Source organism: Aquarana catesbeiana, linkage group LG04 (genome assembly GCF_042186555.1).
Source record: "Aquarana catesbeiana isolate 2022-GZ linkage group LG04, ASM4218655v1, whole genome shotgun sequence".
Taxonomy (NCBI): Eukaryota; Metazoa; Chordata; class Amphibia; order Anura; family Ranidae; genus Aquarana; species Aquarana catesbeiana.
Window position 1 is genome coordinate 677,901,267 of NC_133327.1, and position 19,590 is coordinate 677,920,856.

Sequence of the window (19,590 nt, forward strand, 5' to 3'; positions counted from 1 at the left end):
GCCTTTTTATCGGTAATGGACATTCCCGGGGTCGCGCAGGAGCACGATTGTGGGAGGACGTTATAGTTTGCCCTCCCTTAATTATCCGACGGCGCTGTAGCTGTCGTTTGGCTATGGCCCGGACGGTAAGTGGTTAAATGACCATTACTCATACATGTGCCTCCATCCATGTAAATGATTTTCTACCCAACCCAAAGTGTCCCTCACCTCTGACCAGCCTCATTCCCTGACCCTGTATACCCTTCTACTCCTCAGGACATTCAACAATCTGTACCTGCCAGAGGTTGTCCAGAAGATGGGTGAATTCTATGCCAAGTGTTTGGACATGATGGAGATGGAGAAGAAGTGCATCTTGGGTAAGTTTTGAGCCTATGATGGTTATATGCATAGATTTATTTGTGCCTTTCCACTCCCTGATGTTGTATTCCACTTGTAGGGTTGATACAGCCTGTCATGGACACGTACGATGTCCCCGTGTATCGAAGCGCAGAGGAGAGGATGCAGGGCTTCTTCTGCTCCATGTATGACAGCTGGTGAGTAATGCTCTGCCCCAGCTACATGTTCTGTTCCTAATGTCGGAGTTCTCATTAATCTCTCATTCTAGTTGCCAGGTTATGGGAAACCTTGGACCAGCCATGTTGCAGGACTTTTATTCTATTCCAGACCTGGCCACTCGCCTGGTTAATTCGGCCTTCTGCAATCTCAGCAATGTTCCCGACTACCGTCTGCGAGCCATGCTGCATATCCTTCAATGCTGGGGAGAATGGGGGATGGCATTTGGTCCTGATGTTTAGCACTTATATTGTAGGAAGTGCATTTGTGAGGTCAGACACTGATGTTGGATGAGAAGGTCTGGTCCGCAATCTCTGCTCTAATTCATCCCAGAGGTGTGCTATTGGGTTGAGGTCAGGACTCTGTGCAGGCCAGTCAAGATCCTCCACCCCAAACTCGCTCATCCATGTCTTTTATGGACCTTGCTTTGTGCACTGATGCGCAGTCATGTTGGAACAGAAAGGGGCCATCCCCAAACTGTTCCCACAAAGTTAGGAGCATAAAATTGTCCAAAATATCTTGATATGCTGACGCCTTAAACGTTCCCTTCACTGGAACTAATCCCCCCTCCACCAAATGATTTGGACCAGTGCACAAGGCAAGGTCCATAACCCCGGTACCGTCATCACCCCAGTACCATTTTTTTTAAAGGTGGTGGTCGGCTCTCTTGTAAAGGCAATCCTAGCACCTAACTAGCCGCTGGAATTTTTACATGCAGCGAGAGGGGATGTCATCGCCCAACCCCCCACCACTGCCTTTTGCGGCTTGCTGGGGCTATCCCATCGGGAGACCCAATCGACCAGCTTGACGGATCCGCCAGATGGCCAGACAGCCAAACAAAGCCGGGACCAGCTCTCTGCTATAGTAACCCGGAAGCGATGACATGATATCACTTCCAGTTTACCTGAATGTCAATGGCACCATTTAAAAAAATCTAAAGCATTTAAAAAAAAAAAAATTGGTGTTTTGGGGTCTTATAAAATTGCAAAACCCACCAAAAAAACAAGTGTCAGAAAAAGGCCTGGAAGTCAAGTGTTAAAAGACTGTCACTAGACCATCCATTTCAACAACACTCTTCCCATTAGATTATAATGTGCATTTTACCATACTGTATGCATGTTATTTACCTATAAAAGCCTTCCCTGCATAGACATCCAAAAGCCCTGAGCTTCCGCTGGGTGCACTCCAACTAAGATGTGATGTCATCAGCGCCAGGGGATTCAAGATTATAGAGGGGTAATACAGATGGTACAAGAGGGGTGAAAAGGTTTTTAGAGGGGTGATATAGATGATAAAGAGTGGTGATGTAGAAGACAGAGGGGGAGGAGGAGTATAGAGGTGTGAATATAGGTAGCATAGAGGGGAGGAGGAGGTCTATGGGGGTGGGGGTAATGGCACAGCAAAAAATGCCAGCGTGGGGTGAGTAGGCTCTGAATGACGTAGAAGCATTAGTATTGGGGCGTGGTGTCTGCCAATATATGGTCACCTATCTTTCCTTAATATCCTTATCTGTACGTATGTTTATGAAGCCATTTATCCTGTCCTGTCCTCCAGAGAGGTACGAGAGCCTTCTATGTCCCATCATGGGTCCACTGCTGACCTTCATGAACCAGGTAAGAAAACTCCCTTGGTTTCTTTCCTGTCGCTGTGACCTCTTCAGCATGTCAACACCACTGAAGAATTGCTGAACAGATGCCTGGGTAAGCTGCAAATCACTGGAGTAGTGATGGCATCGTTTTTCCGAGGTCATGTGTCAAGCAGCCATCCTCCTGTATAGTAACTATGGGAGGGGTCACTTGCTCAGCACTGCCACCATTCAGAGAAAGCCTTGTGTTTTTTTTTTGTTTTTTTTTCTGTTTTTTTTTCAGTGAATACAAGACATTCCTTGATTGGACAGGGAGAAGCGGTGCCAAAAGGGTGACCCACTGTGGTTAATATGTAAAAGGGCAGCCGCTCAGCACAGGACTCGGATAACTGCTGGCGTGACTGTAGTAGCAATGAATACTGCAGAGATTTGCAGCTTACGCAGGCATCTTGGGCTCTCATTGGGAAGCTAGGAAAGTTCAGCATGCTTTGCAAACTGTGACTTAGGTTCTTTCTGCAATAAATATTTTTGAAAAATGTTTTTCCACATTGTAGTTCATATAAAATATCGATTTTTGAACTTGTAAACTTGAAAAAATGTAAATTTATTGACTAAAAAACTGTCCTAGTTTTTGATGATCTTCTCCTTTGTCTCTTCCAGAGATTGTCACAGAAATGGTTGACAAGGTAAGTACACATAGAAGGGGAATGGGTCAGGGGGAGGAGGATTAATGGAACAATGTAGGAGATGGATGGATGATGGAGGGAGAGGAAGAAAGGAGGGGTGGATGATGGGAAGAAATGAATGTATCAGTGAGAGGGACGGAAAGATGCGCGGAGCAAGATGGATGGATAGAGAGATAACGAATGGAGTGTGGAGGAGGAAGATTGATGAAGTACTGGTGATGGAGAAAGGCAGGTTATGGAATATAATGGAAGGATGGATGGAAAGAAAAGATGGGAGGAGACAAAATATGGACAGGCAGACTGAGGTGAGGGTTAGAAAGAAGGAAAGGTTGGAATAGAAAAATGGGTTGGAGGAGGGTGATGGAGAGGAACGGAGGGTGATGGAGACTAATGGGTGAAGGAGAGAGACGGAGGCTAATGGGTGAAGGAGAGAGACGGAGGCTAATGGGTGAAGGAGAGAGACGGAGGCTAATGGGTGAAGGAGAGAGACGGAGGCTAATGGGTGAAGGAGAGAGACGGAGGCTAATGGGTGAAGGAGAGAGACGGAGGCTAATGGGTGAAGGAGAGAGACGGAGGCTAATGGGTGAAGGAGAGAGACGGAGGCTAATGGGTGAAGGAGAGAGACGGAGGCTAATGGGTGAAGGAGAGAGACGGAGGCTAATGGGTGAAGGAGAGAGACGGAGGCTAATGGGTGAAGGAGAGAGACGGAGGCTAATGGGTGAAGGAGAGAGACGGAGGCTAATGGGTGAAGGAGAGAGACGGAGGCTAATGGGTGAAGGAGAGAGACGGAGGCTAATGGGTGAAGGAGAGAGACGGAGGCTAATGGGTGAAGGAGAGAGACGGAGGCTAATGGGCGAAGGAGACTAGTGGGCGAAGGAGAGAGGTGGAGACTAGTGGGCGAAGGAGAGAGGTGGAGACTAGTGGGCGAAGGAGAGAGGTGGAGACTAGTGGGCGAAGGAGAGAGGTGGAGACTAGTGGGCGAAGGAGAGAGGTGGAGACTAGTGGGCGAAGGAGAGAGGTGGAGACTAGTGGGCGAAGGAGAGAGGTGGAGACTAGTGGGCGAAGGAGAGAGGTGGAGACTAGTGGGCGAAGGAGAGAGGTGGAGACTAGTGGGCGAAGGAGAGAGGTGGAGACTAGTGGGCGAAGGAGAGAGGTGGAGACTAGTGGGCGAAGGAGAGAGGTGGAGACTAGTGGGCGAAGGAGAGAGGTGGAGACTAGTGGGCGAAGGAGAGAGGTGGAGACTAGTGGGCGAAGGAGAGAGGTGGAGACTAGTGGGCGAAGGAGAGAGGTGGAGACTAGTGGGCGAAGGAGAGAGGTGGAGACTAGTGGGCGAAGGAGAGAGGTGGAGACTAGTGGGCGAAGGAGAGAGGTGGAGACTAGTGGGCGAAGGAGAGAGGTGGAGACTAGTGGGCGAAGGAGAGAGGTGGAGACCAGTGGGCGAAGGAGAGAGATGGAGACCAGTGGGCGAAGGAGAGAGATGGAGACCAGTGGGCGAAGGAGAGAGATGGAGACCAGTGGGCGAAGGAGAGAGATGGAGACCAGTGGGCGAAGGAGAGAGATGGAGACCAGTGGGCGAAGGAGAGAGATGGAGACCAGTGGGCGAAGGAGAGAGATGGAGACCAGTGGGCGAAGGAGAGAGATGGAGACCAGTGGGCGAAGGAGAGAGATGGAGACCAGTGGGCGAAGGAGAGAGATGGAGACCAGTGGGCGAAGGAGAGAGATGGAGACCAGTGGGCGAAGGAGAGAGATGGAGACCAGTGGGCGTAGGGGAAGATATGAATGGAGGCGAAAGGTGGAGACAAATGGATGGAAAAGAATGATGAAGAAGAATGGACGGAGGACCTATGGAGCTCAGTACTACAGCTCGCTTCTCTAACTGTAGAAGCTGATATTTGGACTCTGGAGTCCTCTGCAGGGCTAGTGCTAGATTCTTGGCTTAGGCCGAGGTGAACTGTTGCAGTGGGCATGTTGTCTTTAAACGGTCATCATATTTAGCTGAGGGGGTAATGGTTTGTCTTTGAGCAGTGGAGAAGATTATGGAGAAGTGAACACGGAATCATCAGAGATCCTAGAAATTGAGCTGGCACGGCTGCTAACAAGAGATATGGTGGATCTGCTTGGTAAGTTCTTAGATACTTAAAGTAACCAAATTAGAACTAGTGAAGTTGTTAAAACCTCTCTCTTTCCATGTGTGTATGACACCACTTCGTGCCCAGGCAAATTTTCAGCTTTCAGCGCTGTCACACTTTGAATGACAATCGGGCGGTCATGTTACACTGTACCCAAACTAAATTTTTTTATCATTTTCTTCCCACAAATAGAGCTTTCTTTTGGTGGTATTAAATCACCACTGGGTTTTTTTATTTTTTGTTAAACTAAAAAAAACAACATTTTTTAAAACAAAAACAAAGTTTTTGTTTTCAGCGTGAACCGAGGAAAGCCATTTACCAGCACGTCCTGGTTACCACTGTGATTGGTCACAGCTGATCATGTCTTTAAGAGCCTACGTCATAGGCTCTTTACCACGATCGGAGATGCGGTGTGTCAGAGCAACACACAGCACTGCCGATCACGCTGTGCCCCCCCCCCGGGGGAAGTAGTTAAAGTGTCACTCCTCTAGTGTTCTCTGTATGACACTGTTTATTAACAAGTTCCTCTTCCCCTGTTTTCTGTATGATTCCAGCTACTTGCTGCGTGGCCAAGAAGACCAGTGAGCAAAGCACAAACAACAAAGCAGAGGTGGACGGACTGCGTGGTGTGAATCAGGCTGAAGCAGAGGGTAAGAACACAGAATTAATACCATAATTTATTTCTGAAGAGCTTGTATAGTGACTGTAAACATATGTTTTTTCATTATTATGGTCAGGATTACAAAATGATTGTGTAGTGTTTTATCTAGCCAGCAGATGATGTTTAGACCTCCTTGCGTCAGTAGCATGATTCGGTTTGAGCTGTGCTGATAGGAGGCTAAATGAGTCCTACCAGCAGTGACTCCTTATCAGGCGGCTCAGTCCAACATTTTAATCAGACAAATTGAGCCTCATAGCAATTTGTGTCTGCAGTTTTGCTGCGTTAGCTAATCCAGTGTTTCTCAACTCCAGTCCTCAAGGGGCCACAACAGATCATGTTTTCAGGGTTTCCCCTCAGATGAAACGGCTGTGGTAATTACTAAGGCAGTGAAACTGATCAAATCGCCTGTGCAAAATAATGGCCTGAAAACATGACTTGTTGGGGCGCCTTGAGAACTGAAGTTGAAAAACAGTGAGCTAACCCATAGTGCTTCGGGAGTCTCTTGTTGTATATTAAATGTTTGTTTTTTTTTGTTTGTTTTTTTCTAAAACAAAGACTTGTATAAAACCTAAAACGAGAGTAAAGTAAAAAAAAAAATTGACCCAAAACCATTTTCTTTCTGTGTTCCATTAAGGGACACAGTCTAAAACCTTTTAATTTTTTTCTTCCTAGCAAATTAAAAAAACTGTAGGCCAGTCTGGAATAACTCCTCCCACTACCAGCATGCCTTCTTTTTTTTTTTTTTTCATTCTCCTTTGTTTCCTCATTTTGCATCTTTCTGGCACAGGCCGGCAGCCTGCCCCGAGGTTGGGCCGGCAGCCTGCCCCGAGGTTGGGCCGGCAGCCTGCCCCGAGGTTGGGCCGACAGCTGCAGCCTGGGGTAATGTTATACTGTGATCTTAGAGTATATCCTGTCCTCTGTGTGTTTTGGACCTTGTCCTTTGTCAGCTGGGGTTTTTGCCACAATCATGCAAGGTTTTATGACCCATATTTCCTGGGCTCACAGATAGGAAGGACAGGAGAGCCTGGGAAATATTGGGGGTGGCACTACCCGGGGGCCCCTGAAAGCGATCCGGCAGCCTTGCCTCTCCATGGACTCGCACTCCTGATTGGCTTTTGGCAGCAGCGGGAGCCATTGGAACATCCAGTGAGCCAATCAGGAGGGGGTGGGGCCGAGCCTGAGCCGTGGCTCAGGAGCTCACCTACTTGGGTGCAGCTTGCTCTGGTGGCACCTTGCAGAAGGGGAGGAGCCAGGAGTTCCGGCGTTGGACGCGAGAAGGGAAGGATCAGGGCTGCTCTGTTCAAAACGGGTAAAACATGTTTGTTTAAAAAAACAGATGTTGGGGAAAACTATAGCAATGACCTGAGGTTGTTTTTTCACCCCAGTGTTAGACGCCCCTCTTGTATTTTCCTTATACAGTATTTAATTTTTATATTGTATTTTATGCTCTCTAGCTGATGAGGAGATGATGAGCCTTGAAGTACCATTACCGGGGTCTCTGGAGTTGACCGAACTTGGGATGTTTCTTATGTCAAGTGAGGTGAGTGCTGATCCAGGTGGGCAGACGGCAGTTTAATTTCTGGGTACCCCGAGCTGAATCTGTAACAGTCTAATAGGACAAAGGTGGCGGGTGACAACAGGCCAGCATACATCGGTGTACACGGTCACTGGATGATGATTGGATGTGTGGGGCTGTCAGAGGGTGCTCTGATTGGATTAGATTGGAAGAGGTGGTTTGCTTTGGGTGGTGGTGATTGTATGATTGTAATAGTGAATATTGAGGAGATTGTTGTTCAAGTTTGCAGGAGAGTAGGAATGAATCTTCAAGTGTATACATAAATGTAAGGTTGGGTCTAGGAACTGGAGCAAAATGTCATTCATGAATTGTGTTCAAATTTTGTTTTTCAGGAGGTGTCCTCCCCTTTACTGATCAGTGCCTTCAGCCCACTTGTTTGGATGGACACACCGGCCTGTCACAAAGCCGCTACTCAGCTGTGCTGGCCCCTGCTAAAACAGGTATGGAGAGCCCTCAGGATCCTTGAGACTTGTTCCCAAGTTGCGGCTTATTTACTGGACTCTGACACGCTCTTCTCTTCCAAATGTAGTTAAAAATAACAAACCTGTTATACTTAACTGCCCTGTGCAGTTGGTTTTGCACAGAGCAGCCCCGATCCTCCTCTTCTCTGGTCCCTCTTTGGCTCTCCTGGCCCCTCCCTCCTGTTAAGTGCCCCCCACAGCAAGCAGCTTGCTATGAGGGCACCCAAGCCAAGCAACAGCTCCCTATGTCCATTTATACAAGGAGCCGCGGCCTGCCCCTGCCCCATTTCTCTCCTCATTGGCTGCATTCTTACATTTGCAATCACTTTAAGGGCTCTTTTTTTTTTTTTTATCTGCTGCAAGGATTACCACTTACCCTCACCGCTTGTTTCAACCTTGTAAATGCCGCGGCGACACAACCACATGCATTGCACTCAATTATGGGGCAGTTGCAACGTAGCTCCATTTACTTGCATGGGTGGTATTCAGCAGACTGTGGTACCCACCAAATGTGACAAGGGTTATAATTCCTGCCATGTCCTCAAAACAGAGCATCATGGCCACGGCATGGGTACACCCCAGCTGTTGTGTTTTTTTTTTACTTACAGCTTATACTGGGGCGGGGGGGTTGGGGCGGCGACTGAGGGTGATGAAAAAATGTGGCTCAGCACCTCCCCCCAACAACGTTTGAATGGTCCCTTAAGTGGGGTACACACTATCAGAAAATTGGGTGTACGAAAATGTTATACGTTAAACGAAGATCGTTCGTTGTCCCTTCGGGAATTTTTGTCCAGAAATTTGGAATCGGCTGTCGAAAGTTGTGTACGAAAACCGTACGAAAATTCTTTGGACGAAAATGTTCGCCCGATAGTCTAAAGGCCCATACACACGATCGGACTTTTTCACAACAAACATGCAAATTAGCTGTTTTAAGGCAACATCCGACGGTGTGTACGCTCCACCGGACAAACTTTTTCGGTATTCATCGGACAAATGTTGGCTGTGCGAACAGACAAACTTGGTGGCAACAAAAGTCTGACGTCGGCAAGTCCGATCGTGTGTACACAAAACCATCAGACTTTAGTACAAACACGCATGCTCAGAACCAATGCAAAAGATCACACAACAATACAGAAGTTGACCAAAGGGTGGCGCCGGAGAATTGAACGTCCTCTTTTGAAGTGTCGTCAGTATGTTGAAACGTCACTACGTTTGTGTTTGTTGCCTTAAGTCCTGCCGTGTGTACGCTTAACAAGTTCACGGCCAACGCCCTTTGTACAGAAATCCATGGGAAAGTTTGTATAAAGTCCGATCCTGTGTATGAGGCTTTATTGTGTGTACGACCGAGTCTTTAGTGTGACTCTGGGGTTCCTCCTTTCTATCATACTCATTATAAAGATATTGTGGTCTCCATCTCCCATCCTTTTCTTCTTCCTCTTTTGTGTGCTTTTCTTCCTCTTCTCTATATCCATCTTCTTGCTCCTCTTAGCTGCATAGTACGGTATGTGTTGCTGACGTTGATCACTGTCTCCTGTAGGTGATTTCCGGTTCTCTGCCCTCAGAAGCCGCTCTTTGTTTCTTTACAAATATTCTGCACGGTCTTCAGACACACGGCCAGCACGAAGCCTGTAATCACTCCCTGGGTAACCTGGCGTTCCAGGTGTATGAAGCTCTGGTAAGAATCACAGTGACTCCGAAATCTTGGATTGCGAGTAACGAGGGTTTTCAAGCGTTTTGCAATACGTGCTGTTTTTTTTTTTAAATACTGACTCAATTTGCGAGTGTTGTCTCGCAAGACGAGCAGGATTCAAGCCTCTGGGGTGTGCAGTACTGCATGTGGCCAGAGGTGTGGGGGCATCAGAGAAGCTCGGAGACATTCGGTTCCCGAGAGAGGATCCGAGCGTCTCCGGCCCCCCCCCACCTCTGGCCACATGCAGTACTGCATAAACTAGCAGTGCCACTGGAACGAATTATCTGAGTTTCCATTGATTCCTATGGGGAAAACATGCTTTGATATACGAGTGCTTTGGATTACAAGCTTGCTTCTGGAACGAATTATACTCGTAATCCGAGGTTCTACTGTATAGATATAATTATTAGATGTGATATGTAATTGCTTACTCAGACTTTCTTTTTTTTACTAGCGTCCACGGTTCCCAGAGCTGCGGCTGGTGATGGAACAAGTCCCAGAGGTTCAACTGGACTCCTTGCAGCAGTTTGATACCAAACTTCTGTCCCCGGGACAGAAAGCTTCAGAGAAGAAGAGGAAAGATCAATTCCGCCGGCTCATCTCTGGGTGCATAGGGGTAAGCAGAGATGAGGAAGGTTCTGGGGTGGGAATATGGGATACCTTTTTGTATAAGCTTTAAAAGGTTAGATCACCTATACAGAAAAAATGTAAAGGTGAACTAACATTTTACACCCTCTCCATCCATCCCGCTCCTCCCTGGTCATTGCTTTACTTATTTCCGGAGATTCTGAGCTGTCAGGGCACCTGTTAGCCGGTCCAGCAGTCTGGGAAATTGAAATCCCAGCTCTTCTCTCTTTTCTGTGCAGCTCTTCCACAACAGTAGGAATATGGGATACCTTTTGTATAAGCTTAAAGTGGAGTTCCAGTCCCCAAATCTTTTTTTTTTTTTTTTTTTTTTTTTTTTTTTTTAATGTTCCCCATTGTTCCTCCTTTTACGTTGACATTTCGATACAGTGAGTAACATTTTCCTTCTTGTTTGTTTTAAATTGTTTAAATCCTACCTGATCTCGGAAGCAGGCAGGGTCCATTGTGGTTGTGGGCATCTGAAGCTCTCTAGTCTTTGATTTCCAGGATTTCCGTGCAGCTGGCTACCCAGCATGCACCTCTTGACCTCACGCCTGCGCCAGTAATGTCACTGCACGGTGCCGATTACAGCAATAGGTGATTACCTGGGATAGCTGGCTCTAATATTCCAGCAGTCAGTGGGAATCGCCTTGTGACGTAATCGCCTAGGCGGCCAGACCAGAAGGGCTGCAAGAAATAAACATAAAAAAGGTATAAAAAAATTACAATAGCATTGCGGATGGGCATGGGAATGCTTGCAGGTTAAAAAAAATGGGTGGAACTCCGCTTTTAAGGGTTAGTTCAGCTTTACAGAAAGAAATGTAAAAGTGAACTAACACCGTGCCTGTACTGTTGTTCTTTAGCATTATGTGCATATATAATGCACAGCTACAGTCTGCAGGACCCAGTGTCTAGCAGGGTTGCACACTAGACGTGCACTGCCGAAAAATTTGTTCGTTTTTCTTTTTTTTTCGGAAATTCAAAAATCCAAAAATTCGAAAAAATTAACTTAACCCCTTCCCGCCGACCGTACGCACATCTGCATACTCGGCTTTCGGGGGTTATACCGGGATGATGCCCGCAGCTGCAGGCATCATCCCGGTACCGTTGTTCAGAGCGGGCGATCAGCTACCCGTATATAACAACCGATGCGGCTAAAAGCCGCTCGGCTGTTATACCGGAGGAGCGGGAGGGGACATCTCCCGCCGCTCTTACCGGGCCTCCCGTGCGATCGGGCGGCCCGGTGTCCAATCGTCTGACTCCGGCGTCTGGGGGCGGGCTGGAACGAAGCTGTGGGCGGGCTGGAACGAAGCTGTGGGCGGCTTCGTTCCAGCCTTCTCAATGTAAACGCGGAAGCGACGTCATGACGTCACTTCCCGTTTACTCGGCTGCCAATGGCGCCGAATTTTAAAAAATATACAGTGTTCAGAATCGCCGTTTTCGGCGATCTGAATACTTTGAAGTGTAAAGGAGGGATGGGGGGTCTTTTAGACCCCCGATCTCTCCATAAAGAGTACCTGTCACCACCTATTACTGTCACAAGGGATGTTTACATTCCTTGTGACAGCAATAAAAGTAAAAAAAAAACATTTTTTTTTTTTTTTAAACACGATTTTTAAGTATAAAAATAAATATAAAAAAAAAAAAAAAATTTTTTTAAAGAGCCCCCTTCCCCGCGAGCTCGCGCAGCGAAGAAAACGCATACGGAAGTTGCGCACGCATATGTAAACGGTGTTCAAATAACACATGTGAGGTATCGCCGCGATCGTCAGAGCGAGAGCAATAATTCTAGCCCTAGAACTCCTCTGTAACTCTAACCTGGTAACCGTAAAAAAAAAAATTTAAAGCGTTGCCTATGGAAATTCATAGCTACCATAGTTTGTCGCCATTCCACGAGTGCGTGTAATTATAAAGCCTGACATGTTTGGTATCTATTTACTCGGCATAACATCTTTCACATTATACAAAAAAAATTGGGGTAACTTTACTGTTTGGATTTTTTAAAATTCGTGGAAATGTCCCTTTTCCAAAAATTTGCGTTTAAAACACCACTGCACAAATACCGTGTGATATAAAATATTGCAACAATCTCCATTTTATTCTCTAGATTCTCTGCTAAAAAAATATATATAATGTTTGGGGGTTCTAAGTAATTTTCTAGCAAAAAATATGGATTTTAACTTGTAAACACCAAATTTCAAAAATAGGCTTAGTCATGAAAGGGTTAAACTATCACTAACTCTTAAATATGGTATTGGAATTTCCTTTCAATTTTGGCTGTTGTTAAACGTAACAAATACGAATTTATCTGAAGTTACAAATTATCCGAAATAACAAATGCCGCATCTAAACAAATGTAGCCGAACAAAATATTAATAAAAAATACTTTTTTGTTGTTATTAATTTGTTACGTTCCATTCGTTTAGATACATATTATCCATAATAACTAATGCCGTATCTAAACAAATGGAATGTAACAAAATAATAATAAAAACATATTATTTATTATTTTGTTCCATTCCGTTTGTTTAGATACGGCATTAATTATTTTGGATAATTCGTAACTTGTATTCGTTGCGTTCACTAACAGCCAAGTTTGAAAGGAAATCCCAATACCTATAATTTAATATTTAATAATAAGTTATTTGTTAAGATTTTCGGTTTTTAGAATTTTCGGGTTTTCATTCTTATTTTTGGATTTTCGAATTTTCAAAATTTTGAATACTTGCATAAATTCGTAACTAAACGAATTGCACATGTCTAAAGGGTTACCGGGCATGTGTTCTTTCATATACCTCAGGCAGGGTGCTGTGATGTATATACTATTTTCAGCCTGCTCCAGTCCAGTAACGTGATGTGAAAGCTGCAGGGGAGAGAACAGAGCGCCCAATAATGGCAAATAATTCCAGGAGCAGTGTAATCACCCATAGGTTTCCATGTCTAGCTGTCGTTGGCGCCTTCTCCTCTCTCCCCTGCAGCTGACACAGGGGAGTCGGATCACGTGACCAGAGCTGGCTTAAAATAGGTAAGTATAATACAATACATCCTTCTTACATAGGTTGGCTAGCATAGGTGTTAGGATGGAACATTTTTAAGACTAATTTCAGGCTGGAATTCTACGTTCATAAACTTCTCTTAATTGATATCTCCACCCATTGTGTTTCTGATTGGTGAATGGCTGTCTCCACCCCCACGGTTCACGTCCCCTTGTGTAACAGCATTCCTCTTCTCATTTTAGAAACCTCTTGGAGAGCAATTTCGGAAAGCCGTTCACATCCGGAACCTTCCCTCGTTATTTCAGAAGAAACCTCGCCCGGACTTGGAAGACTCCATTCTCGGAGGCTGTCCAGAAGCTCTTCCGGCACTATTTCAACAGTGATCTCTGGCTCTCGGGTTCCCTGGACCTGCTGGAGGGATTCTTCCGACCACATTCCTGCGTCTATGGACACGGGGTCACTACAGAGAAGAGCACGCTGGTTTCCAACCCGCCTGCAGCTTCGTCATCTCTTCTCCCCCTATGGGGGTCTGATGTATAATGAACTATATAGACATTCCCTGCCAGCGCCCATTGCCCCCGGCGCTAGTCAGTTCCCTCATCTGAGACTCCGGCGATGACAGACCGATGTAGGAGAATCCGTCGGGGCTGAGACTGTGTGATGCCAGCAGCAGCAGCGTCTTGTGTTTGTGTTCTTAGAAACGACGAGTGATAAAAAAAAAAAACTATCTCTGCGACTACCAACCAAAACACCTCTGGGGTTCAGCTTCCTACAGTGGGAGGAGCTATTTATTTCACGACCAAACTTTTTTAAATTAATTTACAGGAGATGAAATTCCTACCATTTCTAATTATGGTTTCCATGATCTTTTACCGTTGACCTGGCGCATCAGTTGGGCAGCAGGCAGACTTCAGTATTGGAAGTTTTATTTTTTTTAGTTCTCGTGGAGTCACTCCGGCATCCCCAATCATGACCGTTCTATTTATTTTCTTGTGGACAGTTCAATTTTTAAAAATAATTATGAGCAGAAGCCCCGAACCACCCTCTTGTATTTGGATGAAAATAAATGGATGTTTGGTACACGGTGTGCGTTTCTTTGTATTCTGTATCTGGTATGACTTGCATAACCACTTCAGAACCACCCACCGCACTTATAATGCGGCAGGGCGGCCCCGCTGTGCCAAATCACGTACATGTACATGATTTGGCATTTACGGGGAGGGGGAGGGGTGCGTGAGCGCACACACAGGCTGTGCTGCCATTCGCTACAGCACAAGCTGATCAGCGGGTGACGGACAATAATTTTAAGGCTAGAAACCCACCGATCGGACGAGCGAATGACAGAGTGCCATGTGTATGTAAACAAGACAGGGCTCGCTACAGACAGCAGTAATGTGGCTTTTTTTTTTATTATTCTCCCGGCACATTGCCTAGTAAAAGCAACACACAGTACACGCATTACACATTGTTAAGCCTCGTACACACGGGCAGAATGTCGGGAGACATTTGCCGATACAAAAAATACCCGCAGACATTCTGCCCGTGTATGTGGGCCTGGCTGGCTTCTGTCAGACGTGCATGCTGGAAAACCAGCATCCAGTGGCAGAGAGTGCTGATCGGAGTGTTTTGGCGGGGGGTGTCCCCGTGTCAGAACACAATAGCTCAGTGGGGGGGAGATCGCTGAACTAACCTCACATGTTTAGTACAGCGGCACCCGACCAGAGCTGTCAGCACGTTTAAAAAAAAAAAAAAAAACTGTAGTGTGGTCACTGGTCATGCACACATTTAACCCCTTGATCGCCCTAGAAGTTAACCCCTTTCCAGCCAGTGTCATTAGTACATTGACAGTGTATAGTATTATCACTGATCACTGTAATAATGTCACTGGTGATGTCAGTGCCAGTTAGTGTCTGTTTGTCAGCCACACTATAGCAGTACCATTATAAGTTGCTGATCACCTCCATTAGTAGTATAAAAAATAAATAAATCCAATATACAAGGGGCCTTCAAAAAATTTCCTCACTTTTATATTTTTGTTGGAAAGGGCGGGAGGAGTTTGGCTGATGGCATTAAAAAGTTGGGAAAAATACATTGCAAAGGAAGGTGACTATGTCGAAAAGTGATGTAATTTTGTTTTTCATATTCCTAATAAAGAGAGTTAAAGTGGTGTTCCGGACGAAATTATTCTTTTTAAATAAAAATACCCCTATAATACATGTATTCTAGTAAAGTTAGTCTGTAAACTAAGGTCTGTTTTGTTAGTTTATAGCAGTAGTTTGTTATTTTATAAACTTACAGCAGGCCGTGGCCATCTTAAGTGTGGCCATCTGAAGCCAGACTGTATTTCTTCCTGGATCTCATCCTTGCAGATCTCGCACATGCTCAGTGCAGCACAAGCAGTGTAATAGGTTTCAGGTCAGGTTTCCATAGCAACGGCAGTGTCAGAGGAAGTTGCCGCCCCTTCCCAGAAGGCATTGCAAACAGGAAATGATGCGATGGGCCGCGGCCAGGGAGGAGGAAGTGAAAAATGAATACAGCAGATCTACAGTAAGTGCTGAGAAAAATTTTTTTAAAATATCCAATTCGTTTACAGTGCACAGTTTAGTGAGGGGTGCTGAAGAGTTGTAAAAGTGGGTGGAACTCCACTTTAACCACTTGCCTACCAGGCACTTACACCCCCTTCCTGCCCAGGCCATTTTTCAGCTTTCAGCGCTGTCGCACTTTGAATGACAATTGCGCGGTCATGCTACACTGTACCCAGTTTATATTTTTATCATTTTCTTCACACAAATAGAGATTTCTCTTGGTGGTATTTAATCACTGCTGGGTTTTTTTTTTTTTACTAAAAAAAAAAAAGAAAGACCAAAAAATGTGAAAAAAATAAATGTTTCCTTTGTTTCTGTCAGTAAATTTTGTAATTAAGTAATTTTTCTCTTTTACTGATGTGCGCTGATGAGACAGCACTGACAGGCTGAACCGGTGGGCACTGATGAGTGTAATAGAATGTATAAACAACTGACTCCATCTTAGATTCTCTTCCATTTTACATAAAGTAGAAGTGAACTTTTCGTGTGTTTTGCCATAATCGGCTTAAAAGGTTGCATAGAACCATACCCTATGAGATATTGTAGTTAAGCCGATTTTGTGTCAGCAAGTCATCCAACTATTTCTTGTTATCTAGTCAAGCAGCCTAACTCTTGATAAGAAGGCACTGAGTGTAATGTTTGTAAAAACCCTTAGACATTTATTTTTACTGATGTGTATATATACTACTGTTGTATTCAATAAAGTCAGAGATCTTATGAATACACTCCAGCTTGTTTCACGTGTCTCATGTGGTCTCTCACGGATCTGAGGATCCCGGTGGTCTGCCTGAATTAACCAAGGATGGTCGCCCAGAACCAGAATTCCTTTCAAAATGGGGGCTCGGTCAGGGATAAAGTAATCACCTGGGGCAAGTAAGTACATTTTGTCTTATTTTGACGAATTGTTTCCTTGCCTCGGCTCTAATAAAACTTTAGTCCCTTAAATTTTATTAGAAAGGAGACGGACCATGCCTTATAAGTGTTAAAACGGTCTTTGGTAGACCTGTCCTTTGGAAGGACTGTGCAAATTAAAGAGGTCTTTGGTAGACCTGTCCTTTTTGAAGGATTTTTCAAATCAAAGAGGTCTTTGGTAGACCTGTCCTCTGGAGGACTTTAAAAAAATTTAGTACTACACTCTTTTTGGGAAGGAGAAAAGGTGTTGGTGTTAATAAGGCAACTACCACCGGGGCCCATATCTCTGTCTTTTCTTATCTATCTCAGAAGAGTAGAAGATGATTTATGGTGTGAACTGAAACTGCAAGGTAGGGCAGTCTTTCTTTCACTGTAATTGTGATAATGGGTCAGTTGCAGGGATGGATCTCCCACCTCCTCCAAACCCTGGGGAGAAGTGTAAAGATTATGTAGCTATAGAGTATGTGAAACTAATTATGAGTTTATTACCCCTGGGTATCTAACTTGGCTGGGTGGACAGAAAGTATGCACAGTAGTGACCCATTCCGTGGAGAAGGAGATAATGATGAATTTCATAGATATGGTGTAGGGATTATGTCTGGGAGAACAAGAAAAGCCTTGCCGTGGTATTCCGTGTCCTACTCAGTGGGGCATGGAATACATGAGAAAAGAGGGAGAGAACAGGTTAAAATATGCCCCTCATTGGTTTCAGAGAAATAGTAAGAAACAAAAGGATGAGGCAGATAAGAAGAGATCTGACCCAATTGCCCCTCCCCTCCTATTCAACCCTCCACCATACACAAAATAATGTATAGATGGGCATGGAAAGTGCAGTTTTAGTAGAGAAATGTGCTAATATTTTTGTCTACAGGTTGCAGTTGGCTAAGTGTGAGAGTTATGTTTGTTGTGTAGAGGTGTGTGAGATCCATGGATTATGTCATGCCGTGTTGGTTGTATATGCCTAAAGCGCTGTATCAACAAAACAGTTGATAACACAGACTGAATATTGGTTGCATGATTTGTTTTGTGTTTGTTATGTATGTTTTAAAGTGATGTAACCTTGCCACAAGTACAATTACAAGACTTTTTTTTTATTTCTTAATTAAAATCGTGAACAATTTGATCTATATAACTTGGGTAAAAATTGTAAAATTGTGTGCAATGTGTAGTCATTTTGCACTGTGATAAATTTAATATGGAAAAGAAAACGTAAAATATTGTTTGCTTATTCTAAAAGCAAAGTGAATCTAAAAACTGTGAGCACACAGGCTAAATTGCATTGCTTGTGTCTGTCTGTGTGTGTGTGTGTGTGTGTGTGTGTGTGTGTGTGTGTGTGTGTGTGTGTAAACAGCTGTAGTGTCATGCAAATTGAGTGAACTGTAAAGAGTAAAATTACCCCTTAGTAACGTACAAATATGTGTGTTAACCACTTCAGCCCCGGAAGGTTTTACCCCCTTCCTGACCAGAGCACGTTTTACAATTCGGCACTGCGTCGCTTTAACTGCTAATTGCGCGGTCATGCAATGCTGTACCCAAACGAAATTTGCGTCCTTTTCTTCCCACAAATAGAGCTTTCTTTTGATAGTATTTGATCACCTCTGCCGTTTTTATTTTCTGCGCTATACACGGAAAAATACCGAAAATTTTGAAAAAAAATGATATTTTCTACTTTTTGTTCTAAAAAAAATCCAATAAACTCAATTTTAGTCATACATTTAGGCCAAAATGTATTCGGCCACATGTCTTTGGTAAAAAAAAATGTCAATAAGTGTATATTTATTGGTTTGCGCAAAAGTTATAGCGTCTACAAACTAGGGTACATTTTCTGGAATTTACACAGCCTTTAATTTATGACTGCCTATGTCGTTTCTTGAGGTGCTAAAATGGCAGGGCAGTACAAAACCCCCACAAATGACCCCATTTTGGAAAGTAGACACCCCAAGGAATTTGCTGAGAGGCATGTTGAGCCCATTGAATATTCATTTTTTTTGTCCCAAGTGATTGAATAATGACAAAAAAAAAAAAAAAAATTACAAAAAGTTGTCACTAAATGATATATTGCTCACACAGGCCATGGGCATATGTGGAATTGCACCCCAAAATACATTTAGCTGCTTCTCCGGAGTATGGGGATACCACATGTGTGGGACTTTTTGGGAGCCTAGCCGCGTACGGGACCCCGAAAACCAATCACTGCCTTCAGGATTTCTAAGGGCGTACATTTTTGATTTTACTCCTCACTGCCTATCACAGTTTCGGAGGCCATGGAATGCCCAGGTGGCACAACCCCCCCCCCCCAAATGACCCCATTTTGGAAAGTAGACACCCCAAGCTATTTGCTGAGAGGCATGGTGAGTATTTAGCAGCTCTCATTTGTTTTTGAAAATAAAGAAAGACGAGAAAAAAAATTTTTTTTTTTTTCTTTTTTCAATTTTCAAAACTTTGTGGCAAAAAGTGAGGTCTGCAAAATACTCACTATACCTCTCATCAAATAGCTTGGGGTGTCTACTTTCCAAAATGGGGTCATTTGGGGGGGTTTTTTGCCACCTGGGCATTCCATGGCCTCCGAAACTGTGATAGGCAGTGAAGAGTGAAATCAAAAATTTACGCCCTTAGAAAGCCTGAAGGCGGTGCTTCGTTTTCGGGGTCCCGTACGCGGCTAGGCTCCCAAAAAGTCTCACACATGTGGTATCCCCATACTCAGGAGAAGCAGCAGAATGTATTTTGGGGTGTAATTTCACAAATCCCCATGGCATGTTTGAGCAATATATCATTTAGTGACAACTTTGCGCAAAAAATAAATAAAATAAATAAAAAATTGTCTCTTTCCCGCAACTTGTGTCACAATATAAATTATTCCATGGACTCGACATGCCTCTCAGCAAATAGCTTGGGGTGTCTACTTTCCAAAATGGGGTCATTTGGGGGGGTTTTGAACTGTCCTGGCATTTTATGCACAACATCTAGAAGCTTATGTCACACATCACCCACTCTTCTAACCACTTGAAGACAAAGCCCTTTCTGACACTTATTGTTTACATAAAAAAATAATTTTTTTTTGCAAGAAAATTACTTTGAACCCCCAAACATTATATATTTTTTTTAAAGCAAATGCCCTACAGATTAAAATGGT

At 44.4% G+C, this 19,590-nt stretch overlaps 1 protein-coding gene across 1 annotated transcript in view; it reads left to right on the top strand.

Moving 5' to 3' along the window:
• The window catches only part of LOC141141030 (exportin-5-like), a 60,516-nt gene extending 46,476 nt beyond the window's left edge, over positions 1–14,040 (top strand). The window contains exons 21-32 of the mRNA XM_073628689.1: positions 256–356; positions 437–533; positions 605–740; positions 2,067–2,165; positions 2,798–2,823; positions 4,849–4,943; positions 5,507–5,602; positions 7,068–7,153; positions 7,522–7,629; positions 9,188–9,325; positions 9,795–9,956; positions 13,203–14,040. Of these exons, the coding sequence (XP_073484790.1) occupies positions 256–356; positions 437–533; positions 605–740; positions 2,067–2,165; positions 2,798–2,823; positions 4,849–4,943; positions 5,507–5,602; positions 7,068–7,153; positions 7,522–7,629; positions 9,188–9,325; positions 9,795–9,956; positions 13,203–13,343 (1,285 nt within the window). The 3' untranslated portion in view covers positions 13,344–14,040. The remainder of the gene's footprint in view (positions 1–255; positions 357–436; positions 534–604; positions 741–2,066; positions 2,166–2,797; positions 2,824–4,848; positions 4,944–5,506; positions 5,603–7,067; positions 7,154–7,521; positions 7,630–9,187; positions 9,326–9,794; positions 9,957–13,202) is intronic.
• Positions 14,041–19,590: the final 5,550 nt, after the last annotated feature.